The 23,827-nt window shown below is 38.9% G+C and overlaps 10 protein-coding genes across 10 annotated transcripts; 6 read left to right on the top strand and 4 right to left on the bottom strand.

Annotated features, from left to right (window-relative positions):
* Positions 1-169: 169 nt before the first annotated feature.
* Positions 170-1,099, top strand: FMP45 (Fmp45p; the record flags this gene model as incomplete). Its single annotated transcript, XM_056226544.1, has 1 exon — positions 170-1,099. One exon carries the CDS (start codon positions 170-172, stop codon positions 1,097-1,099), a length of 930 nt encoding a protein of 309 aa, XP_056080809.1.
* Positions 1,100-1,573: 474 nt separating this feature from the next.
* On the top strand, positions 1,574-4,768 carry HBT1 (Hbt1p; the record flags this gene model as incomplete). Its single annotated transcript, XM_056226543.1, has 1 exon — positions 1,574-4,768. The coding sequence occupies one exon, from the start codon at positions 1,574-1,576 to the stop codon at positions 4,766-4,768; it is 3,195 nt and encodes a 1,064-aa protein (XP_056080808.1).
* Positions 4,769-5,676: 908 nt separating this feature from the next.
* On the top strand, positions 5,677-7,629 carry WHI4 (Whi4p; the record flags this gene model as incomplete). The annotated part of the gene is made up of 1 exon (XM_056226542.1): positions 5,677-7,629. One exon carries the CDS (start codon positions 5,677-5,679, stop codon positions 7,627-7,629), a length of 1,953 nt encoding a protein of 650 aa, XP_056080807.1.
* A 287-nt stretch (positions 7,630-7,916) lies between these two features.
* SHS1 (septin SHS1) lies at positions 7,917-9,572 on the bottom strand (the record flags this gene model as incomplete). Its single annotated transcript, XM_056226541.1, has 1 exon — positions 7,917-9,572. One exon carries the CDS (start codon positions 9,570-9,572, stop codon positions 7,917-7,919), a length of 1,656 nt encoding a protein of 551 aa, XP_056080806.1.
* Positions 9,573-9,845: 273 nt separating this feature from the next.
* GCS1 (GTPase-activating protein GCS1) lies at positions 9,846-10,904 on the top strand (the record flags this gene model as incomplete). Its single annotated transcript, XM_056226540.1, has 1 exon — positions 9,846-10,904. The coding sequence occupies one exon, from the start codon at positions 9,846-9,848 to the stop codon at positions 10,902-10,904; it is 1,059 nt and encodes a 352-aa protein (XP_056080805.1).
* Positions 10,905-13,985: 3,081 nt separating this feature from the next.
* HO (Hop) lies at positions 13,986-15,746 on the top strand (the record flags this gene model as incomplete). The annotated part of the gene is made up of 1 exon (XM_056226539.1): positions 13,986-15,746. The coding sequence occupies one exon, from the start codon at positions 13,986-13,988 to the stop codon at positions 15,744-15,746; it is 1,761 nt and encodes a 586-aa protein (XP_056080804.1).
* Positions 15,747-16,131: 385 nt separating this feature from the next.
* Positions 16,132-17,973, bottom strand: SSB1 (Hsp70 family ATPase SSB1; the record flags this gene model as incomplete). Its single annotated transcript, XM_056226538.1, has 1 exon — positions 16,132-17,973. One exon carries the CDS (start codon positions 17,971-17,973, stop codon positions 16,132-16,134), a length of 1,842 nt encoding a protein of 613 aa, XP_056080803.1.
* A 362-nt stretch (positions 17,974-18,335) lies between these two features.
* On the bottom strand, positions 18,336-19,340 carry PTP1 (tyrosine protein phosphatase PTP1; the record flags this gene model as incomplete). Its single annotated transcript, XM_056226536.1, has 1 exon — positions 18,336-19,340. The coding sequence occupies one exon, from the start codon at positions 19,338-19,340 to the stop codon at positions 18,336-18,338; it is 1,005 nt and encodes a 334-aa protein (XP_056080802.1).
* A 420-nt stretch (positions 19,341-19,760) lies between these two features.
* Positions 19,761-23,135, top strand: BRE4 (Bre4p; the record flags this gene model as incomplete). Its single annotated transcript, XM_056226535.1, has 1 exon — positions 19,761-23,135. One exon carries the CDS (start codon positions 19,761-19,763, stop codon positions 23,133-23,135), a length of 3,375 nt encoding a protein of 1,124 aa, XP_056080801.1.
* Positions 23,136-23,405: 270 nt separating this feature from the next.
* Positions 23,406-23,516, bottom strand: OST4 (olichyl-diphosphooligosaccharide--protein glycotransferase OST4; the record flags this gene model as incomplete). Its single annotated transcript, XM_056226534.1, has 1 exon — positions 23,406-23,516. The coding sequence occupies one exon, from the start codon at positions 23,514-23,516 to the stop codon at positions 23,406-23,408; it is 111 nt and encodes a 36-aa protein (XP_056080800.1).
* Positions 23,517-23,827: the final 311 nt, after the last annotated feature.

Genomic DNA, 23,827 nt, shown 5'->3' with positions numbered 1-23,827 from the left:
TCGCAACAGTAGCATGATCTTGCTTTTATCTCTTCAATATTTATTCGTTAGATTCAGAATCCTTGTATTACAGTAAAGGTGAAATAAAAAAAAGAAGTAGTTACGTTCAAACACTTATACTAAACTTTTTTTACCGAAACTGCATAACATCAATTATTAAACTAACGCTATGATTTTCAAAAGGTTCGTTAATTTGCTCGTGTTTTTATTCCTACTTGGTGCCGGCTTATTGACGTTTTTTCTTATTCTGTCGGGAGGCAGAGAATCTGGGACGCTGGAGAACTTCTATTGGCTACAAGCCGATACTGACGGGTTCAACAGCGCTCCATCCACTACGAGATGGTACAATTATAACTGGTGTGGCTATGAAGATGGCCAGCTAGCTAATTGTTCCAGCAGGGCACCTGCCAAGCCTTTTTCTCCAAGAGATAATTTTGGCAACTCAGCCAACCTACCATCATCATTTAGGAACAACCGGAATACCTACTATTACCTGTCCAGGGTTGGGTGGGCCATGCTGCTGGTTGCCCTTTTTTTTATTGTCTTGGCATTGGTGCCCGGGTTTCTGGCTACGTTTCTTCCATTCAAGGCGGTGCCAGTCTTGTACTGTGTGTTGTCCTGGTTGGCCTTTTTCTTCATCATATTGGCCGCGTGCTTGTACACAGGCTGCTATGTGAAGGCTAGAAATACGTTCCATGACAGTGGGAGGTCTGCCAAATTAGGAGCCAAAAACTTTGCGTTCATCTGGACTTCGGTGTTTTTGATGCTCGTGAATGCTGTTTGGTCTACTATATTCAGCGCAACCCATAAGGGCCATTCCTCTTACTCGGATCATGACATGTATGCCCAGTATGAAAGCCCTTCCGTTGACACTGGTGCCCAATTGGAGAAGTCCACCTACAACAGCGGAACAACAGATGGCGCGGTACCGGTCACAGCAGCACCAGTGGTTGGACAGCCTCAGCCCACAACTACTACTACTCAAGCTGGCGATGGCAGGTTCTTTCAAAAACTAAAAACAAGAAAGAATGTGCCCTCTGGTGAACTGGGACCAGCTGGCGATGGTGGTCTTTCCGGGCCAGTAACTGTACGCGAATAGAAAACAAAATCGCCATGAGGTGCACTCTATTTCGTTTTCATTTTCCCATTCTACGTTCGTCGTACCAATCAATATTCCGCATACTTTCAACTAATTTATTTGCCATGGCTTGATCCATGTACATTGTGTTAATTTTTACACCGGAGATCATAATTTTTCTCCTCCTATCCTCCTCCTCCTCCTCCTTCTCCTCCTTTTTACTAATCACTTAGTTCATTTCTCTCTCGCGATTGAAAGAAACTAAGAAAAAGAGAAAAAAACGTCAGTAATAATACCAGGCACCTTAGTGTAATTAATAGTAATAAAATTGAATTTAATTCTTTAATAATACCACACCTCAAGAAATTAATATATAATACTAACTAACTCAAAAAAACTCCTTTATTTTTATGTAATCGTAGAGATAAGAATAATACCGAACACCGTGAAGATTTTCCTGTTGAAAGTTATGAAGAATATCATCCCACTCAAGACATGAACATGAATGAATCCATCTCCAAAGATGACCAAGGTGCAGAAGAACAAAACAATTCATCTTCTGGTGGTAAACCCGGTTCTTACAATTCTAATTCTAATTCTGCTCAACGCAAAAAATCTTACAGTACTACCAAGCCTACGGAGTATAGTTTGCCAAAAGAACAGCCTGAATCAACTTCCAAGAACTTGGAAACCAAGGCTAAAAACATCCTTTTACCTTGGAAAAAGAAGCACAACAAGGACTCTGAGAACACAAGTACTGGTACTGCTGCTATTGCTAGTCACCACGCAAACGTAGGTCCTGATGTGAATCATATTTCTAACGAACCCAAGTTAAGTTCAGACCCTAATGCTACCCATGGATATTCTTATGTCAAGACTACGACACCTGCCGCTTCACCTGAGCACTCCAAAGTGAAGACTTCACCTTCCGTTAACGACCACCGTTCTAATGTCAAAACCTCATCTCCTACTATACATGAACATTCTACTATTGGCACTGGGAAACCAGGTGTTGCCACTGCGCATGGTCATATTAGCTCAAAAAATCGTACGACTAAGCATGAACACTCTAGTGTTAATTCTGGTTCTTCGGGAACTACTGCCACACATGGACATTCCAATTCAGAAGCCATATCCCCTACCAATATTAGTGAGTATCGCAAGACGAGCACTGGTCCATCTGCTACTGCAGCCACACACGGACACAAGAACGTTAAATCCACTACGGTTCCTACTGCTAGTCATGCACATTCCAAGGCCAAATCGAATTCAGGTAACATCGATGCTACCGCATCAAATGACCATGGTGGCGTCAATAATACTTATTCTTCTACTCATGCTTATTCTAATTCCAGGACCAGTCCCAAAACTACTAATATAAGTCACCATCGATCCGCCCCAAAAACAGTTCCTTCAACTGCTCATGGACACTCCAAAGCAGAAGAAAACTATTCAGCTCCTCAAGAATATTCGAACTTTGATTCCAGCTCCGATCGTGATGCTATTCCTGGCAGCTTCCGGGGCATGACTGGTGGTGATTTGAGTTCTGTTGACCCTAGTGTGTACACAGACTCAAGTCCAAAATCCACCGAGCGCACAACAACCTCTCATTATGGCGCCACTGGTCCTCCACAAGATACCATGAAAGAGATTGCTGAGAATGTTAAAATGAACGAGAGTGAACAAACAGGTTTGAAGAATGATCAAATTTCAGGTTCTGATGCAATTCAACAACAAACTATGGATCCCAAATATGAGGGAACAATGGGAGCTTCAAGTGGTTTATCGAGTCATCAGCCTCCTCGTTATAATGATGATTCAAAGAACATTCAATATCCGGAAAAGACCAAGGTTGAAAAGCAAAATATAACTGAGAAAGCTTCTGAAAAGTTTAGAAGCGAAAGGGATGATATTTTAGATTCAGGTGACCACTATCAAGAGAAAAACATCAAATCTAAACCAGCTTCTAATTGGGGCCCAATTGAGTATAGTTCGGGTACTGGCAAGAATGAGAATCTGCAAGATGTTGTTCTACCTCCTGGTGTCAAAGGTGATTCCCACAATGTTACATCTGTGCCTCAACACGATTATAAAATGCCTACCAACCTGGAGCGTGCACACTATGATGATGATGTTAAAGGTATCAAAAATGACAGTTTGCAAGACATTTTTGGTTCACAAACCGCTGACAGAAATGTTGATAATTCTCGTGGTAATGAGGGACACTGGTCCGGAGTTTCTAAGGGAAGTACTACTGATCAAAACATCGATTTGCCACCTGCCATGAAGAACAAAGAAGACTTGAATGAGGGATCTACGACGACTACTTATTCCAAGCCTCACCAATATGGGTTGGACTATTTGGATGATGTTGAGGATTACAACAAAATTGATATTGATGAACACTCAAACGTAAAGGACGAATTGCTTCAAGGTAAACCATTCAACTACGGTTATGATAATAAACAGCAAGTTTTAGGTACCAGCGAAGTTGACGCACCCTCAAACTCAGTCCGGACACAAGATGAGAATCTAATATCTCCGAAGCAAACAATTCAAACCGGTATGAAAACTGCGGGTGATGAAAGCCCTGGGGGCTATGAATATTCAAATATGTCAGATATTAGTAAAATATCTGATCTAAGCAAGAATAAGTCGGGCCCAACACCTACTCGTTCTAACTTCATCGACCAAATTGAACCAAGAAGAGCCAAAACAACAGAGAATATTACCTCCAATTCTGAAGACTCTAACAATCGAGAACCAAGTAACAGTGGAACTGTAGGCACTGGAAAGGAAGGCATAAGATCTAAGACCTTCAGCTCTGCCACATTTGATAATAGTAAAAGTTCAGATGCCAATCATAAAAACTATGACGTCACCTCATTTGATGATGGCAGAACTGCAGATACTAACGATGCTGCGACGGCTGCGTACGATAATACAGACAGTAGGGACTTCGAGACAGCTGGTTTAGAAAACACAGGCTCGACATATGCTAATTCAAAAGATACTGCTGGAGTAACTTATGATCGTCAAAGACCATCGGAAGAAAAATCTACTGATCACAATGGCCACAATATCTTAAGCCAAGAAAATTATAGTGACGATGATATTGACGTGAACAAGAATGCAAAAGTTCTTGAAAAAGACGCACTTGGCTATAAACGCAAAGTGGATCTGAAGAATAAGCGCAGAACAGATATTGGCGGTTCTGACGCTGCAGACACTTATGCCGCCGAAGTTGGTAATTTTCCTAGTTTGATCGACCCTCGTGTTCCGACGTATGGATTCAAAGATGATAATAATACTTCTAGTTCTCAAAAGACGCCTCTATCATCTACATCCGAAACCGCTGATCCGGAACCCGCTACCTATTTGATTCATAATGAGACCACTTCCCAAGGGAGAAAAGTGTCTGTGGGCTCAGCGGGGTCTGAAAAATTGAAACACCACCACAATCACAGCCATCATCACAGTAGACAAAGCTCTTCAAAGGCCTCCGACTATGAGTACAATTCAAACCACTCAACTGAACACACTCCTAGACATCATCGATCTGACTCCAATAAAGGTGAGCAAGATTTTGAAAACGGAGAAGATAAGGAACAGACCGGTAAGCAAAGTTTTATGGGCAGAGTGAGAAATAGTATCTCTGGAGGTACTTTTGGATTTAGAAGTGAAATTTAGACGTTTTATGACTAATGAAATGAATGAATACCTGGTACGGTTCTTGAAATTATTTTTTTTTTTTTTCAGAGGGTCACTATCGTTCGAAGAGCTATATATGATGGCATCCAGCACACGTTTGTCTTTCTATTTCCTTTTTCATTATTAATTAATGTCTTTCCGTTTTTCAGTCACGACAACATTATCCTTTCCTTTATGCAGGAGTTTACTTCTCACTTTATTATTTTTTACTTTTTTTTACACAACTTTCCTCAAGTTTTTATATAAATGTATGTATTATATAAACTTGTTTATTGTTGCTTAATATTTATATCCAGTTTATTATATGTTCTTATTCTGCATTCCTTTATTCAAACTTATTATATACTACTATCTCGTTTTCTACGATATTAGTTTAAAACGATGTATTTATCAACACGATATTACCCGAATGCTTTGTAACCCGGATGCTTTCTATTTTGTTTTTTAGTGTTTCTAAGACTTAAAGAAAAAAAAATTGGTTAGTTCATTTTATATCATGGAAAATCAGAATTAAGGTTATCGTAGGGACCTTGAACTTGTATTTTACAAAATTAAAAACATTTTTTGGTGGCGACAGTAGAACTCACTGAAATCATAAGAAACAATCGTTTAAGAGTTTCTCCCATATTGGATCTGATCTCAATTGTATTTCCTCTTAATTCAAAAGTTCGGGAAATCAAGAAATCGAAGAACCAAATAGAATCCGTTTTAATATTTGCGTGTGAAGGCTCATTTTTCTGCTTCTATTATATATCCTAAGAATTAAGATTTTACTGAACAAAGGACTGGCTTCTTTTGTTTATTTGATCCGGGATTTTTACGAGAGGAGAGTTTCTTGAGAAGATTATTTTTGTTGTGACATATAAACTGGAAATATACTACTAAGAATGTCTTTAGTGCATGGTCAGACGAACCTAAACGAATCCAAATATCTTATAGAAAGAACATTTAGTTCTAGTTCAGAAAACGTTCCGTTATCGAAGGAGGCAACATATCCCATACCCAATGCATACAGTTTTTCTACAACTAGGAGCAACAGTGAGACAAACATAAAAAGAGAGAAAGCACGCGGTTTCGTGGAAGAACCTGCCATGATCTCTATGCTTCATAATTTGACCATGTCCACGGGAAATGGGAAGGGGAATGATACCAACTCTTTAACTTCGCACGATGTGGACGTTGGTCCCTATTGCCTTTTGTTGAGAAATTTGCCAAAAGATATCACGCTAAGAGAATGCTACTGTATATTTTCTTTAGCCACAGGAGTATCAAGCATAGAGCTTAAAAGGGATGATAGAGAACCCTCCAATGAAAATGAAAAAGTTGTGGTGGTGAAATTTGGATCACTGTCTTTAGTGACTCACTATGCTAATATACTCAATTCGAAGTCTGAAATTTTTGGACCCAGTTTCCCCTTCCGGTCTCACATTGACGTAGTGAACGAGCAGACGCATCTTCCAGTGAGTTTTCAGGAGCATGTTTTAGCTAGCACTACAAATAGCTCTCCAAAGAATTATCAGTTATCTTCCAGTGCGCAAAATGAAATTCAAAATCAAACTTTTAGTACTATACCATATGGGGGATCTAGTTCCTCTCCATTAGGACAGTCAGCGGCAAAGATGAGGCCTTCGCTATTGTCTGAAAGATCCCTACGTTTTTCATTCAATGATCCATTCGGTTTGGAAACAGTCTCTCAGAGGAAAGAATCTGTACCGTTTCTACGAAATAGCATCTCACAGCACGATTTATCAAATGTAACCACAACACCAGGTTTACCAGGAATGCCATCCCAAAAGGACACTGGAAAGTCACTCTTGCTTCTGGAAAAGGATGAAATAAACGAAAGTATTTGGAATGGCGATGAATTAGCTAATGATGCTGGTGATTCTTCCTTTAGTGCATCTTTACAACAGCCTCCGATGTCATCAACTCCTGTGATGGAGTGGAACGCTTCCTCAACTACTAATATTCCTTTTTTCCAATTGTCGAACCAAGAAAACCATCAGTCCAACTTATTGCCGTCATCGCATCATTCAATTGGCCAGGACGTTCCTCATATACAATCACAGCCAAATTTGAATAATTCAGGAGTAATACATTCCGCCAACTCCTTACCGCAATACCACTTACTGAACCAAATTAATGGTGCCACTAACCCGCATGGTCTACAACAGCATGTTTCTAATATTCCGTCTAATTTGGAACTTAAATTCCAAACTGAAAATGGCCACATACAATCTTCAGCCTCAAATGGTTCTTCGATATTTAACAATCAAAAGGTAAACCAAGGTTTCTTAGTAAACGAACAAGATAACAGTTTACTATCGCGACACAAAGAGTGTTCTTCTTCTACAGCTTCATCCTCTGCATTTTCGAAAAACAACGAATCAAATGTGGCAGGTTCCACAACTATTTCACAGGCTGACTTGTCATTATTAGCCAAAGTTCCACCACCGGCTAATCCCGCAGATCAAAACCCCCCTTGTAATACTTTATATGTGGGCAACTTACCACCGGATGCAACAGAACAAGAATTAAGACAATTATTTTCTAATCAACAGGGATTTCGTAGGTTGTCCTTCAGAAATAAAATGAACTCTCATGGGCACGGCAACGGCCATGGCCACGGTCCAATTTGTTTCGTGGAATTTGAGGATGTTAGCTTTGCCACTAGAGCGTTGGCTGAACTATATGGTAGTCAACTTCCTCACCCCCGCCCTTCGCTCAATAACAAAGGAGGTATTAGATTAAGCTTTTCGAAAAATCCATTAGGCGTCAGAGGCTCAAACAGTAGGAGTAAAACCGGTTATAGCTTTAATGGAAATCATGGTAAGTCGTAAGAAACTCGATATTTCTTCATTTGTATTTCTCCGCTGTACTTTTGACCTTCATTCTTGCTTTTGGATTTTGCAGTTTTTTACGCTCTACTTAATTAGTTTATGCTATATTTAAATTTATCCGTACAGTTATTTGACCCTGTTTTATATGTGCTTGTTCTTCCATATTCGATGTTGTAAACGAAAAAACTTCGCAGTAAATTTACAAAATTGGTAACTGAAAGTTGAAAACCCCCCGTTTCGTAACTTAATTATTTATTTATTTTTCATTTTTTAGTACAAATAAAGCCTCAATCTCTACCAGATACAATAGATGCTAAATCAGTAAATGTATCATTCTTTTTAATTTGGCTTTTTGTGCTTTGTTGTAGAGAATTGATTGAGGACGATGAACCATTTAATCTATTCTGGTTGATTAGTTTTTCTCTCAATTTCAACTCATGCGCTTTCCTCTCTAGTTCTTGAATTCTCTTTTGTAGTTCCTTGGCTGATTGTGCCTCTAACTCCTCCAATTTCTGTTGTCTTGCTAAAATTCTTTCATGCCTTAAGACATATGGAACGGTTTCTGAAATGTTTCTTAATTTGGTACGTTCTGGTAAGTCCGGAGAATTTAAAAATTTTGGTGACGATTCTGACTTGATTAATCTTATTAAACTTTCATTTTCTTGTTTGATTTCTCTACCCAGCTGTCTCACAGGCGACATTTCTTGTTCATCTTCTGCGGGATCATGTTCGCGGTTGTCTTCATACTCATTTTCTTTAACGTTTTCACTTATTTGGTTTCTTGGTGTATCCGCTTTCAAATTGTTTGCAAGAGTTTGAGAAGAATTGAATTGCCCGGTACTTATCAAAGATGCAAAGTTGCTTAGACTTGGAGCATTTGATTGTCTCTTCGTAGAACTAGGACCGATTTCTTCAGTATTAGCCACTGATGACAGTTTTTCGGAACGGTAGTTCTCGTAAAGTAAATTTTGGGTCGTATCTTTGAATTCTTGTAAATGAGAGCCGAACAAGACGTTTTTCAAAACTTTCAAGTCTGAGATTTTTTCATCGTCGATAGATATCACCCCCCATGGATACTCTCTAACATATCTTCCCTCGCTGTTTCTGGTCTCAGAAGTTATAATGGCAAATGGTTGCAAGGATGCCAATGCCTGGTTTTCTTCCATTGATTCTAGATCATCATCCTCTGGATCAACCTCAAATTTGTAAATTGGAACATTATATCTTTCCACATCAAACATGATGTTCTTCCTGAATTGGATTAATTCCTCCTTGGTAAATGAATCAGCTCTTGTTATTATTGGCAGCACATTAGTGTATTTGGAGATGCTTTTCATGAGCTCTACATCAACTTCTCTCAAACCATGCCCTGTCGGTTCAATGAAATACAATGCGACGTGAACCCTGGTGTCCTCAAATCTTGGATTTCTTTTAATTCTTGTTTCTTCGGCTAGAACAATATCAAATTGTTGTTCCAAATACGACATAACCTCTTCAAAACATAGTGAATCATCTAAGTTCTCACCTATGCCATGTGTCATGATCAAGTTGAAGAAAACAGTATCATCTTCGTTCATTTCTGGTGATCCTTGCTCTTTTTTGCCCCCAAGTTCCAATGAAGTGGAGGTGATAGTGATACCAGGTTCCAAATTGGATCTCATGGGGTCGAATTCAGATACGTGAGACGGAATCCCGTTCTTTGAGTTGAATGAAACAACTTTGGTAGGAGCAATAATTTTCACTTCTGGATTAGAATTAGTACTGGCATCCGCCTCCCCATATTGATACTTGTGCGGGAAAATCTTAGTCTCCAACAAATTGTTAGCAAAGGTAGTCTTTCCTGTACCTGCTGGCCCACATAACAACATTGTATATGTGATCCCACGTTTATGTTCCTTTTTTCTACGGAATAAGTTAATTGGAGGAGTTGAAGCAGTACTCATGGTTAATAATATATCTTTCTAGCAACTATAAGCAGAATCTCTGGGGGCTTTGTCTTACTTTTCCACATGCTAATATATTTGATCTTGCTCGAAAGCTTGTTATATTCTTCCTCCAGTTTGACGCGTAAAAAATCCCGCGGTTACCCGCAAACAACGCCGGTTTTTGTCAAGAACCAAAATAGCACAATCATATCAGGAATGAAAGAGGAAATATCGACTTCAAACTCAGTTTAAATGGTGTCATTTCGGTAGTTTGATAGCAGATTATAGAGCATGTCGGATTGGAAAGTGGACCCAGATACCCGTAGACGCCTTTTACAGTTGCAGAAGATTGGTGCGAACAAGAAATGCATGGATTGTGGCGCACCAAATCCACAATGGGCAACTCCGAAATTTGGAGCCTTTATTTGCCTTGAATGTGCCGGTATTCATAGAGGCCTCGGTGTGCATATATCATTTGTGAGATCTATCACTATGGATCAGTTTAAGCCAGAGGAGTTGCTGCGCATGGAGAAAGGTGGTAATCAACCATTGAGTGAATGGTTCAAATCGCATAATATCGACTTGAGTTTACCACAGAAAGTGAAGTACGATAATCCCATTGCAGAGGACTACAAAGAAAAATTGACTTGTCTTTGCGAAGATAGACCATTCGAAGAGCAAGAACATGTGGATTTTGATGGTTCAAAATTGTCAGCCACCGCTACCGCCGCTGATACCACTACTTCTGGTGAAGCTCAAAGTCGAGAAGAGACACCTCTGGAAAACCGTCGATCTGCAACACCAGCAAACTCCGGTAATGGTTCCAACCTTCAAAAGGAGAAAAATGAGGCATATTTTGCTGAACTAGGTAAGAAGAATCAATCTAGACCAGATCATTTACCTCCCTCTCAAGGAGGCAAATACCAAGGATTTGGCAGCACACCCGCTAATCCTACACAAGAACAACCGGCAGGGACCACTAATACTTTGAGTCTAGAGAATTTCCAAGCTGATCCGTTGGGAACATTGACTAGGGGATGGGGCCTCTTCTCCAGTGCAGTATCTAAATCTTTTGAGGATGTAAACGAGACTGTAATCAAACCTCATGTTCAACAATGGCAATCTGGAGAGTTGTCCGAAGAGACAAAGAGAGCAGCGGCTCAATTCGGTCAAAAATTTCAAGAAACAAGTAATTATGGGTTTCAAGCATTTAGTAATTTCACCAAAAATTTCAATGGTAGTGCAGAAGAAAATTCTACTACAGGGAATACGACCCATGCAGGATACCAAAAGATTGGTAGTACTGACAAGCAAAATGAACAGGAACAAGATAAATGGGACGATTTTTAGTATTTATGTAATTATTTGAGCGTTTAAGAGTTCATTTGACATTGCAGTCATAATGAAGACTAGTTTTGTGGAATGTCCACGTAATATTTTTGTCCCCAAATTTGCATTCATTTACTTGTTAAAAATGGAGCAAAACAAGAGGAAAATTAGAATTATAAATAAATGTACGCCAGTATCCACTAAATAGGTAATATAAGGCCAAATTATAAATTATCACTCAACCTATCTTTATGTAGGCAGAGTTTAAATCTCTTACTATAGACATATTTATTAGATGAAGGATGTGTTACACCTGCAATAATCAATCTTTAATTCTCCTTTTTAATTTATTATACTTTTGTACTCAAGAAATATTACGAACGTGAATGAAACAAGGTTGAAACCGCCATTTTCCATGAATATTAGGTTCCAAATTATATATATCATAAGCTCAAAAATAAAAAGAGAACGATAGGAACTCTTCCTTGTTCATGTAATATTTGTTTATTTGTCTCATAGGCAAATAAAGAGGAAAATAATCATGTGATAAGGCTGATATTTTTCATACGCAATTAACCATTGTTACTAATTATTTTGTGAGGCGATTGCTTACAGAAAGAATGACCGGTTATTCTAATTGAAGATTGTTTTGTAGGTAAAAATGACACGGGATATCGGAAAAACATTTCTCCCATTCTCAATAGTCTTACTTTCTCTTTGATAAAATTTTGAAGCCATTTCAGTTATCGATATACTGGTGCAAAAAAAAATTAACTTCTATCTTTTGTTTGGGTAAAAAATTCAAAGGTCTATTTAGCTTCTACAAAATTCAGGAGTACTGTGATATTAGTGGAAGTGTTTCACATTATACTTAAAATTTTTGAATTTTTGTAATCAATTGATCCAAAAGAGTGATGTAGCTGCCTCACGTAAAGTAACAAAATCGACTTTTACCATTCTAGGTAAAAACTGAATGATGAAATGATCGTATACTGTTGAAATAGCAGGGAGAAGGAGCACCTCAAAGAGAGATTGTAATCAAAGTTATTAGATCAATGTCCCTCAATCAAGGAGTATTATGCCACATTTGAGACAAACGCCAACATTTTTTTCCTTCTGGACATATGGTGTTTAGATCAATGATCCGTTAAATTCTGATCTAACACAGAGTTGTACGTAGTTCTTAGCGGCCAAGAAACAGATGCATGCCAAATAAGGATGAAATTGACATTTGATCTTTACCGTTTAACTCGAGTGTATATTGTGCCTTCATTTTTAAAATGGCGTGGCAGAACTAAGTGTATTTTTGATCCAGAAAAGAAATATCAATTTTTACCGCGTTAAAACATACATCGAAAAAAGGGCGGATCAAAATGTTTGAATGATGTGTGTGAAGAAATAAACAATCATCACACCTCTTTTTTTAGACTCTCTGGGATGCAACACTGATCTATAGTAGCTAAATTTTGATATGGCAAGTGAATTGGCTATGTACCAGTTCAACGAACAGACTTCTGTAAGAGTATTTTTTTTAACAGGTCACATGATTTCTATATGATGTATTTCTGCCGTCCGCTTTTCTGGTCTCCTTGCTTTCTTGAATCTTAGAAAACTTTATTGAGATACGGTGTTCAAACTTAGAATTCCACGTATTGCTGAACTTAATAGCCACCGCTATACGCAACCCACCCTACGGTGAAATTATGTTAAAAGTTACATCCTATTTCTTTTTTTCCCCTACGGTCAGGGCAGGGCGCTGTCCGTGCCTGCGATGAGATTCATCAATTTAAAATAAAAACCAGCACACTGTAATGCTGAAGCAATTTGTTCAAGTAAAATAAAAAAAGACCTCAACATCAGTTAACCCAAAAGGGTATGAAATAATCGATGTGCTTTTTCACTCTACGAATGATCTGTGAGGAAATGATTTGGGCCGAATCACGTAAAAAGTCTGATTCGTGGCGGCTAATCTCTGAGGGGCGCCAACAAACTCGTAGAGACCTCGTTTCTTGGAGCGCACCAAATGTCCAAGTAATATTCCAAAGAAATAACCGCAGAGTGTCCTGTTCAATTGGTTGAAGATACCTGTTGTACTTTTTTCATCAATTATTGCGATTAACTATCTCCCGATCGATTTGACGCCCTTCAAAAGAGTGTAACGCCAAATTCATTACTTTTCCTATTTGAGGATAGCTCTATTGCTGATGTGGAGTAGAAATAAAATACAGACGCCATAATAGTACGTAACAGATTCACGAAAACTGATCTGACCGTGTTAAAACAATAGATCACGAAAACTGATCTAATTTCACCTAAACATTTCACGAAAATGATGCGAGTGGATACATGAAAGCTTCACGAGATCTGATATGTCGGTACGTATTTGTGCTTCAAGCAATTCGATGTAATTGTTTACATGAGTGCTTCACGAAAATAAATGACACACGCTCATCATCACCAATGCCCAAGTGGTATTGTGTGCAGGACTTGAGGATAGAAATACGCATCTGTGTCACGAAAACTGATGTAATTACATACACGAATTTCACGAAAACGAATAAATTTCTTACGTGAGTACCAAAATTATGTGTTGTATTGCAGAAAGGGTTCACAGATAATGCTCTTATGACTTACTTTAGTGACCCGCGAAAATAAGTTTATAGTTTACGAAGGAATTCACGAAAAGCATGTTATTATTTACATCAACTGACCACGAAAACCTTATGCGAACGTTTACATTACTATCACTCACAGGAAAATAATAAATCTTCTCAGTGAAAATTGCAACCGCTACTAATCCACCACTACACTGTTCTCATTGAATCTACCGCTGTAAATTAGGTACGGGCTAGACGTTTTACAAGATGTATAACCACGAAAAGTTTTAGATATCTTCAATTAAAGTCGCAGACCGCCCTTTCTGCTCAATTGAGGACCGTTGAAGCCTATTGAAGTTTCCCATTGTACTATTAGATATTCATTATTTAAAGTCAAAGAATTCTATTCAATTCCTATTCTAAATGGCTACTTTTTACTATTGTAATCATAAAATTCAAACCTGTATCCCTACAAACAGCAATCACTTTTATTTAAACTGCAAAAATGCTTTCTGAGAACACAACTATCCTGATGGCAAATGGTGAAATTAAAGATATAGCAAATGTCACTGTTAACTCTTTTGTTATGTGCACAGATGGCTCTGCCGCCCGCGTTGAAAACGTCACACAGAGTTACCAGAAAATTTATAATATTCAGCAAAAAACAAAGCACAGAGCTTTTGAAGGTGAACCTGGGAGGTTAGACCCTAGACGTAGAACAGTTTATCAGCGCCTTGCCTTTCAATGCACTGCAGGCCATAAATTATCAGTTAGGGTACCTACTAAACCATTGTTGGAAAAAAGTGGTAGAAATGCCACGAAATATAAAGTGAGATGGAGAAACCTACAGCAATGTCAGACAATGGACGGAAGAATAATAACAGTTCCAAAAAACCATCACAAGACATTTCCGATGACTGTAGATGGCGAATATGCGGCGAAGCGCTTTATAGAAGAAATGGAGCGCTCAAAAGGAGATTATTTCAACTTTGATATTGAAGTCAGAGATTTAGACTACCTGGATGCTCAATTGAGAATTTCCAGTTGCATACGTTTCAGTCCCGTTGTCACAGGAAATGGAGTTCTATCTAAATTTCTCACAGGATGCAACGACCTTGTGACTCCTGCCGTGAAAAGTATGGCTTGGATGCTGGGTTTATGGCTAGGTGACGGTACAACAAAGGAACCAGAGATCTCAGTAGATAGTTTGGACCCTAAACTAATGGAGAGTTTAAGAGAACATGCTAAAACTTGGGGTCTCTACCTCACAGTCTGTGATGATCATAGCCCTCTGCGTGCCAAACACGTAAGACTTCATTATGGCGATGGTCCAGGTGAAAACAAGAAGACTAGGAATTTAAGGAAAAATAACCCATTTTGGAAAGCTGTCACCACTTTGAAATTTAAAAGGGATCTTGATGGAGAAAAGCAGATTCCGGAATTTATGTACGGTGAGCATATAGAAGTTCGTGAGGCATTCTTGGCCGGCTTGATTGATTCAGATGGATACGTCGTGAAAAAGGGCGAAGGTCCAGAATCTTATAAGATAGCGATTCAAACTGTTTACTCATCTATTATGGACGGAATTGTTCATATTTCAAGGTCTCTTGGAATGTCTGCCACTGTGACAACCAGATCAGCTAGGGAGGAGATTATTGAAGGAAGAAAAGTCCAATGTCAATTTACGTATGATTGTAATGTTGCTGGAGGAACAACATTACAAAACGTTTTGTCATATTGCCGAAGTGGTCATAAAACAAGGGAAGCTCCCATAACTGTGAAAAGAAATCCTGTATATTTTGGGTTCACAGATGATTTTCAAGGTGAGGGTACCGTATATGGCCTTGTCATAGAGGGCCATAAGAATTATTTGCTAGGTAATAAAATAGAAGTGAAATCATGTGGTGGCTGTTGTGTGGGTGAACAACTTAAAATATCACAAAGGAAAAATTTGAAGCACTGTATTGCCTGCCCAAGAAAGGGAATTAAATATTTTTATAAAGATTGGAGTGGTAAAAATCGAGTATGTGCTAGATGTTATGGAAGATACAAGTTCAGTGGTCATCACTGTATAAATTGCAAGTACGTACCCGAGGCACGTGAAGTGAAAAAGGCAAAGGATAAAGGTGAGAAATTGGGTATAACTCCTGAAGGCTTGCCAGTTAAAGGGCCAGAATGTTTGAAATGTGGTGGAATTCTACAGTTTGATGCTGTCCGTGGGCCACATAAGAGTTGTAGTACTAATGCTGGGGTTAGAATTTGTTAGGGCTTGTAAGATAGATTAAAACGTATGTATTATTTGTAAATTTTAATATTTTGGATGATAATGGCTATTTTTAATTCTTTGTATTAAATTCATAAAAACAAAACTAATTATTCTCGTTGCTCCAATTTTTTTTTTATTATTAAATTTCAGAATCAATATCTAGGAGGTTTTATTTCATTTTTTATAATACCTTTGTTCATTCTTGAACAGCTTTCCTCAGAGGTATCAGCTACGCTACGTTCTGTTAAAAAACGTATGCAAAAGGAAAATAAATACTTTTAATTGTGATACTTGTGAATTTATTTTATTAAGGATACAAAGTTAAGAGAAAACAAGATTTATATACAATATAAGTAATATTCATATATACGTGATGAATGCAATCTTAACGAGAAGACATGGCCTTGGTGACAACTCTCTTCAAACCAACTTCAGCCTTTCTCAACTCATCGGCAGATGGGTCTTCGATTTGCAAAGCAGCCAAAGCATCAGACAAAGCAGCTTCGATCTTGGACTTAGAACCTCTCTTCAATTTAGAAGACAAGACTGGGTCGGTGACAGTTTGTTCAATGGAAGCAACGTAAGATTCCAATCTTTGTCTGGCTTCGTGCTTCTTAGCGAAAGCTTCATCAGCAGCCTTAAACTCTTCGGCTTGGTTAACCATCTTTTCGATTTCTTCAGAAGACAATCTACCGACAGCGTTAGAGATAGTAATGTTAGAGGACTTACCGGTGGACTTTTCGACGGCAGTAACCTTCAAGATACCGTTAGCATCAACTTCGAAGATAGCCTCCAAGACTGGTTCACCAGCTGGCATCATTGGGATGTTTTTCAAATCGAATTCACCCAACAAAGTGTTTTCCTTACAATTGACACGTTCACCTTGGTAAACTGGGAATTGAACTGTGGTTTGGTTGTCAGCACAAGTGGTGAAAGTTCTTCTCTTGATAGTTGGAACAGTAGTGTTTCTTGGGACAACAATACCAAACATGTCACCTTGCATACCGACACCTAGAGATAATGGAGCAACATCTAGCAACAACAAGTCTTTGGTTTCATCGGAAGTGGATTGACCGGTCAAGATAGCACCTTGAACAGCAGCACCGTATGCAACAGCTTCATCTGGGTTAATAGATTTTTCCAATTGCTTACCATCGAAGAAGTCAGACAACAACTTTTGGACCTTTGGAATTCTGGTAGAACCACCAACCAAGACAACTTCGTCAATTTGAGACTTGGAGATCTTAGCATCCTTCAAAACTTGTTCAACAGGTTCCAAAGTAGACTTGAACAATGGAGCGTTTAAGTCTTCAAATCTAGCTCTAGTCAAAGAGGATTCGAAATCTTCACCATCGAACAAGGAGTCAACTTCAACGGTAGTTTGAGTGACAGAAGATAAAGTTCTCTTAGCTCTTTCAGCAGCGGTTCTTAATCTTCTCAAAGCTCTGGCATCGTCGGAGATGTCCAAACCAGTCTTCTTCTTGAATTCGGCCTTGAAGTGTTCCAACAAGTTGGTGTCGAAATCTTGACCACCCAAATGGGTGTTACCGGAAGTAGATTTAACAGTGTAAACACCACCAGCAATGTGCAATAAGGAAACATCGAAAGTACCACCACCCAAATCGAAAATCAAAACGTGTCTTTCCTTTTCGGACTTACCAGCACCTAGACCGTAAGCAATAGCAGCGGCAGTAGGTTCGTTGATGATACGCAAAACGTTCAAACCAGAAATGGCACCAGCATCCTTGGTAGCTTGTCTTTGGGCATCGTTAAAGTAAGCTGGGACGGTAATGACAGCTTTTTCAACCTTCTTACCAATCTTGGCTTCAGCGATTTCCTTCATCTTGGTCAAAACCATAGCGGAAATTTCTTGTGGGGAGAAAGTTTTAGTTTCTTCCAAGTATTGAACTTCAATGACTGGGTTACCGTCAACATCGATAACCTTGAAAGGCCAGGTCTTCATGTCCTTTTGAACAGACTCGTCGTCGAATCTTCTACCAATCAAACGCTTAGCATCGAAAACAGTGTTTCTTGGGTTCAAAGCAGCTTGGTTCTTGGCAGCATCACCAATCAATCTTTCTTCTGGAGTGAAAGCAACAAAAGATGGGGTGACTCTGTTACCTTGTTCGTTGGCAATAATTTCAACGGAGGATTCGTAAGTAGCAACACAAGAGTAGGTTGTACCTAAATCGATACCGATAGCACCTTGGAAAACACCTTCAGCCATTTTGTTCAATTAAAATACTGTAATGATCTTGGGGGAGTTGAAAATCCAAAAACAAGAAACATTTTTTAAGAATGAAAGACAAAATCACCATAACTAATTAATCTTTATATAAAAAGAGATGAGATCTTCAAAAGAAACGTCGAGCGAAGATGAAAAATTTTTCTTTTTTTTTTTTTTTTTTTCAGTTGCGTGCCAAATGAAAAAAAAAAGGATTGATTAATAAATGTTCGTATAAGATGACTGAATAATAACTGCAATGTACGGGCTATGTTCCCATGGCAACGAATGGAGACTCAAGTTATAAGGATTAAATACATTATTGTTGATGTGTTTACCATTAAAGACTTTTATGTGGCTGTCTACTATTTAGCCGAAAGACTTTTGAGATATTTGGCGGCGTGGTAGATAAATAAGAACTGATCCTTTGTCTGCACCATCTTCATTCTTTGCGAACGCAATTGTAACACGATCTGTTCGATCAAATCCCGTTTGTACTCCTCCGTAGCTTCAATTGGATGCCTCGTACTTTTTGTACTACTTTTAAAATCCAATGTGTCATGCATGAGATGGTCTAAAGCAATGAATGTCCCTGTTCTTCCCACACCTGCAGAACAGTGCACAACAATAGGGTTCCCACGGGAATTCAAACTATGAGAATGAGCGCATAATTCCATTATGGGGACCACTTCCTCCGGTTTGTTCATATCCTTCCAAAGATCGAAGTAGAAGTGATGTACTGTCTTTACCGGACCAACGCTAGGGTCCGCAGGTGTCAATTTAATGTCGGTGACCGTATAATAGTCCTTCACCTTGTGTACATTGACGAACTCTATTTTCAAGTCGGAAGGAAACTGAGTCATGTCACTGGCACCACCTGGGTTTTGCCATTGTGGAGCGATTCTAACCATATCGCCCGCACCACCGCGAGGCCAGTACTGATAGCACTTCTCTCTGTTATACTCGACTAGGGGAGTAACCATGACAATGACAATGTTGTCCAAAGGACAATTGTGATAACACATCTGCCAAAACTGCTCCCACGTTTTTCGCGTGGGACCTTGTGTGGCAATGTAGTATCCTGGTTCGATACTCTGTCCAGGGACATCCACTTTGACGTACGAAGCATTGATGTAATCATTTCCGGACAAAGTCTTCAGATGGACGCGGTTTCTTTCATACGGCATTATATTCACGTACCTGTTTCTAGCGTCGTTACGAGATTCTATACTGGCCCCTAGTGACCATCGGGAATTCACTGTGCCGTTCGTAGCTTCCCTTAATCGCCCGTCTTCTTGATTCTGTATAAACTTAAATTTGCCGAGCAGATCTGTATCACGCTGCCTAATATACCATGGTTCTGTAGCCATCTCCACTATTCGCAAATTAATATTAACAAGCGCTTATCTCAGAGACTCCTCGATGAACCCTTTTCTGTATTAATGTAAATAAAACTGTCTTTCTGTTATATTGAGTATCATAAGTTTTCTAAATGATAAAAGCCCTATGAATGACCTAGATAAATGACTGCGTAACCTAAAAAAAAAAATGAAAAATACATGAAACCTAAAAACAGGACTAGGTTTTCGATAAGGTGTCTAATAGACAAAATCTTTAGCTGAAAGGCGATACAATGTCGAAGATGATTATGTAAAGATGTACGCAAACGTACAGCAAGGTGGGCTTAAGAGTCGACAATACTTTCATCAATTTAAAGTTTCTCTTTCTTTGCTTTGTGCTCCACTAGGGAAAGCATATACAGTATAGTGCTGGTGTTGTAATAGTGCCTCATGAATAGATATGAGCGTGATCGAAGTCCCACTCCTGATCCTGATATTGTCAAGGGTTCGTATTCCCAAACGTCACTTAGGTCAATACATGAACTTAACTATAAGCAGCCAACTGGCATAAGCGAGCACAACTTTGTGGGAAGTCCGCAACAGTCGGTGGCATCTTTGTCACAAATGCGGCTGGAAAATTTGACTAAGGACAAACATTGGGAGGAAGTGGAAGACTTTGGGCTGGAAGAGTTGAGAGACGGGTTTTTCGATGCTGCTTTTACCAAACCAGATGGCAAAGCTAGATTTCTTAACAGCGGTGTTGATGACGAGATAGGCTCTGCAGGGAAAAATTTGCAGTCAACTTTTGCCAAGTTTTCGCAATACATGTGGACTGTCATCTACAGGCCGATCGTCCATTTTCCTAGGGATCTCAGGGAGAATGGTGTATCTATATTCAAGTTTTTCATTGCCTATTTCATTGCAATCGTGATTTGCGTTATCAGACCTTCTGGTAAGTGGATTGGCCATGAGTTCAGATATTTCCTCCCCATCGCAGTGCTTATACATCATCCGGTCAGAAACATTGGTGTTCAGTTGGAAATGACTGCAAGCTCCATAATCGGTGCAAGTTTTGGCCTTGGATGGTCTGCTTTGGCTTGGTACGTTTCTACAGCGACAAAACCAACTGCCAATTACCAAGGAGGTATTTTATTTCAAAGTCTTACCATGGCCCTCTTGTTTGCCATTTGGCTAAGGTCCATTTATCGTCGGTTTTTCTATTTCACAACTTCGTTTTCCATCTCAATTATATTCACCCATACAGTTCGTTTGGCCTCGTCTAAGCTTGATTTGAAATGGCAGATATTTTGGGATTTTGGAATTTCCTACCTATTTGGCCTTTTACTATCCCTCTTGGTTTGTGTCTGTGTATCACCACACAGTGGTAATGCCGAATTGATGGAACATTATAACGAGTGTCTACAAACTTCAAAGGCTTTTTTAATGACGTTAGTAGATACTGAGTTGATCAAATCCAAAGAGAAAGTACACCTGGCCCAAGTAAAAATGGTGAAAACCCTAAATATTGATCTATCTCAAGGATTTAGGGATTTCGTTAATCAATTGACAATTTCCAGATTTGATCTTCAATCTTTGAAGAGCTTAAGAAATTCCCTAACTGCAATGGAAACTTCTCTAAGAGTGTTGCCTATTGCTCCGAAAATTTTCAATGATGTTGAATTGAAGAAAATGTATCAAGAATTGGAAAAGTATAGATCAGACTCCATTAGTCCAAGCAAAGAGGCAAGTGCCAGTTCTGAATCTTCGGCCGTTCCAACAAGAGAAAATACGCCCAACGCCTTCAAACCAGTTGGCTCGGGATTCTTGAAGAATGAGATCTACATCAATGCCCTTAAAGCATCCTTTTCCAAAAGCATCTTCAATTTAATACTGGAGATGATCTTCGTTCTGGAGAATCTATCCAGAGTACTAAAAAAATTCGAATCTCCACATCAAAAAAATAATTTGGATGAATGCGTTAAGATATTGTGTCACTCACATTCTAAATTAAAGAGGAAAATCTATAAACTAGATGTTTGTTACAAGGATTTCGTTAATTCTAGTTTTTTTTCACAGGAACTGTTAAATGATGAAGAGTCTGTTGACATTTTTCTTTTTTTAAGATACCTCAGAAACTCCGCAAGGCAATTAGTCACTGTCATCCATGACTGTCAAGTTCTTGGCGAAAATATTCACTGGAGAATAGCTCTTCCATCCTATCCGCTCTCTCGTGCTCTGACGAGATTACCCAAACAGTGTGTTCTCGATGAAGGTGCAGGGAATGTTCTCCATTATTTTGAAGCCAAACGTGACGTCGATGAGATATTTGAAAGGGTTTACAACACTTACACATCTAGACATAAGTATAACAAAGGCGAAGAGGAATTGAAACTCGATTCAAAAGACGGTGACAAAAAATCGCAGAGCGGTAATAACCATGTCGTTTCTATAAGAGCAATTGATCACAATGACTTTAACTTTCATACTACTCAAAATCCTTGGAGGTTTAAATTATGGAAATTAAGCAGGGTTTTATCTGGCGATGAGTGTAAATGGACGTTAAAAGTTACTTTTTGCATGATATTTTTGTGCTTACCAACTTGGTTGCCTGAATCCTATCGCTGGTATCAAGAATACCATTGTTGGTGGGCGCCGCTAACATTTTATTTGTTAGCACATAGAAGGTACTCGGGTAAATGGACGCTGGTAATGAGAAGACTAATCTGTGGAATAGTAGGTATCTTTTGGGGGTGGGCTGCAAACCAATCCAGACATTTCGGTAGCCCATACGTGATTTGTACATTTGCCGGACTGATCGTGGTTCCTTTTAGCATCAACTTTCTTGTCTATAGAAATACCAAATCGAGCTTCACTGCGCTAATGTGCTTTACAGTGATTGCTCTTGAACCGTACAGCAAGCCTGAGAGACAGTATAATTTAACCACCGCTGGAATATGGAAAAGTACGTGGGTTACCGGATTAGCACTTATAATCGGGATATTGGTTTCCATTCCAATCAACTGGATAGTGTGGCCCTTTAGAGCTAGAACAGAACTAAGAGATAGTATTTCATCCTTACTAGCACATTTGGGACAATCTTACCAAACTGTGGCTGACCGTTATTTATACAGGGATGCAGACGATGCACCCACTGATTTAACTTTTGCCTTTTCTCACATTCGTGAAGTCAGACTGACTCAAAGCCTTGAAGCAATTAGAGAACTTTTGAAAAAGGCACGTCAAGAGCCGATTATTATCTCCAACTTTAATCCTGACAAGTACTCAAGTCTGATAGATTCATGTCAATTCTTGTTATCCAAGATAATTGAAGCTAGAATCTCAGGTGCTTTTTTTGAAATTTGGGACCAGGATTTTGATATTGAAACTACGAGAGCTTTACTATCGTTACGGAGGGACAGTGTTTCATCAGTGATTTTCATTTTTTACATCTTATCCAATTGTTTCAGGTCAAAAAACAAGATCCCGCGATACTTACCAAATCCAATTATGTCACGTAAAAAACTTTACCACTTCATTAAGAAGTTCAGTGAAATGAAGGACCAATCACATTCAAATATAAACTCAGGATGCAACTCCATGGAGAAGAATCTATTTAAGAAAATATACCACCAGAAGATTTCAAGTTCAGGGCAACAACAGTTACCACTACCCTCTGTTGCCAACAGCTCTGAAATAGATAGTGAGAAAATGCATTGGACCGAAGTTCATGGCATTGCATTTGCAAGAGCTTTTACGGATATTTCCGAAGCTCTGTACCAGGTAGAGAGCTGTGCAAAAGATATACTAGGCGAAGAAAATTTCTAGGGTGTATGTTGAATATATGTATAGGAACTCGTTTATTAACAATAGTATTAAAATATACAAAAGTAACTGGGGCCGATGTGTTGCTCACCCCAAAAACGTATTTATCTGTATACTTTTTTGCTCGAATTCCCCAAAAGGAAAAAAATGAGGAGAAAAAACAATGTAACAGCGATCACAATCTACTCCTTTATCTTATTAATGAGATCTTTGCAGAAAGACGTCAAGATTAATGTTCAATAAAGAAAAAGTTCACCACCCCGTTGTTCTATCTTACTTCTTAGGAGACATGGTAGAGTCGATAGCATGGTAAACGACAATCAAAGTCATCATCACGACACCGAAGGTGATGGCCAAGGAGTTCAACTGTTCATCCGAGATCATATTTCGCCTGCTCTGTATTGGATTAGTTACTTAATCTGCAGCTAGGGCACCTTTATGTTTGTTCGGGAACAATTTTATATGCTTTGACTTTTATCTGAATTCGAAGTTTAAAATACTATTATGATGTGTTACCCGGAAATAATATTTATCAAATAACCATTATATTATATCTTTCTATACAGTAATTATACAGTCCCGTCCCGTCTGTACCTTATGCTACATTCCTCGATTACTGCTATCATGTCTCATTCCTTCGGCGCGCCCCATGCAATTCTTTCAGTACCTTCAGTAAGTAAAGTGAGGAGGGTGTT

The sequence above is a fragment of the Saccharomyces mikatae genome (assembly GCF_947241705.1).
Source record: "Saccharomyces mikatae IFO 1815 strain IFO1815 genome assembly, chromosome: 4".
NCBI classification, from domain to species: Eukaryota; Fungi; Ascomycota; class Saccharomycetes; order Saccharomycetales; family Saccharomycetaceae; genus Saccharomyces; species Saccharomyces mikatae.
Note: the sequence above shows the minus strand (reverse complement) of the source record. Positions and strands in the feature narration are given on the sequence as shown.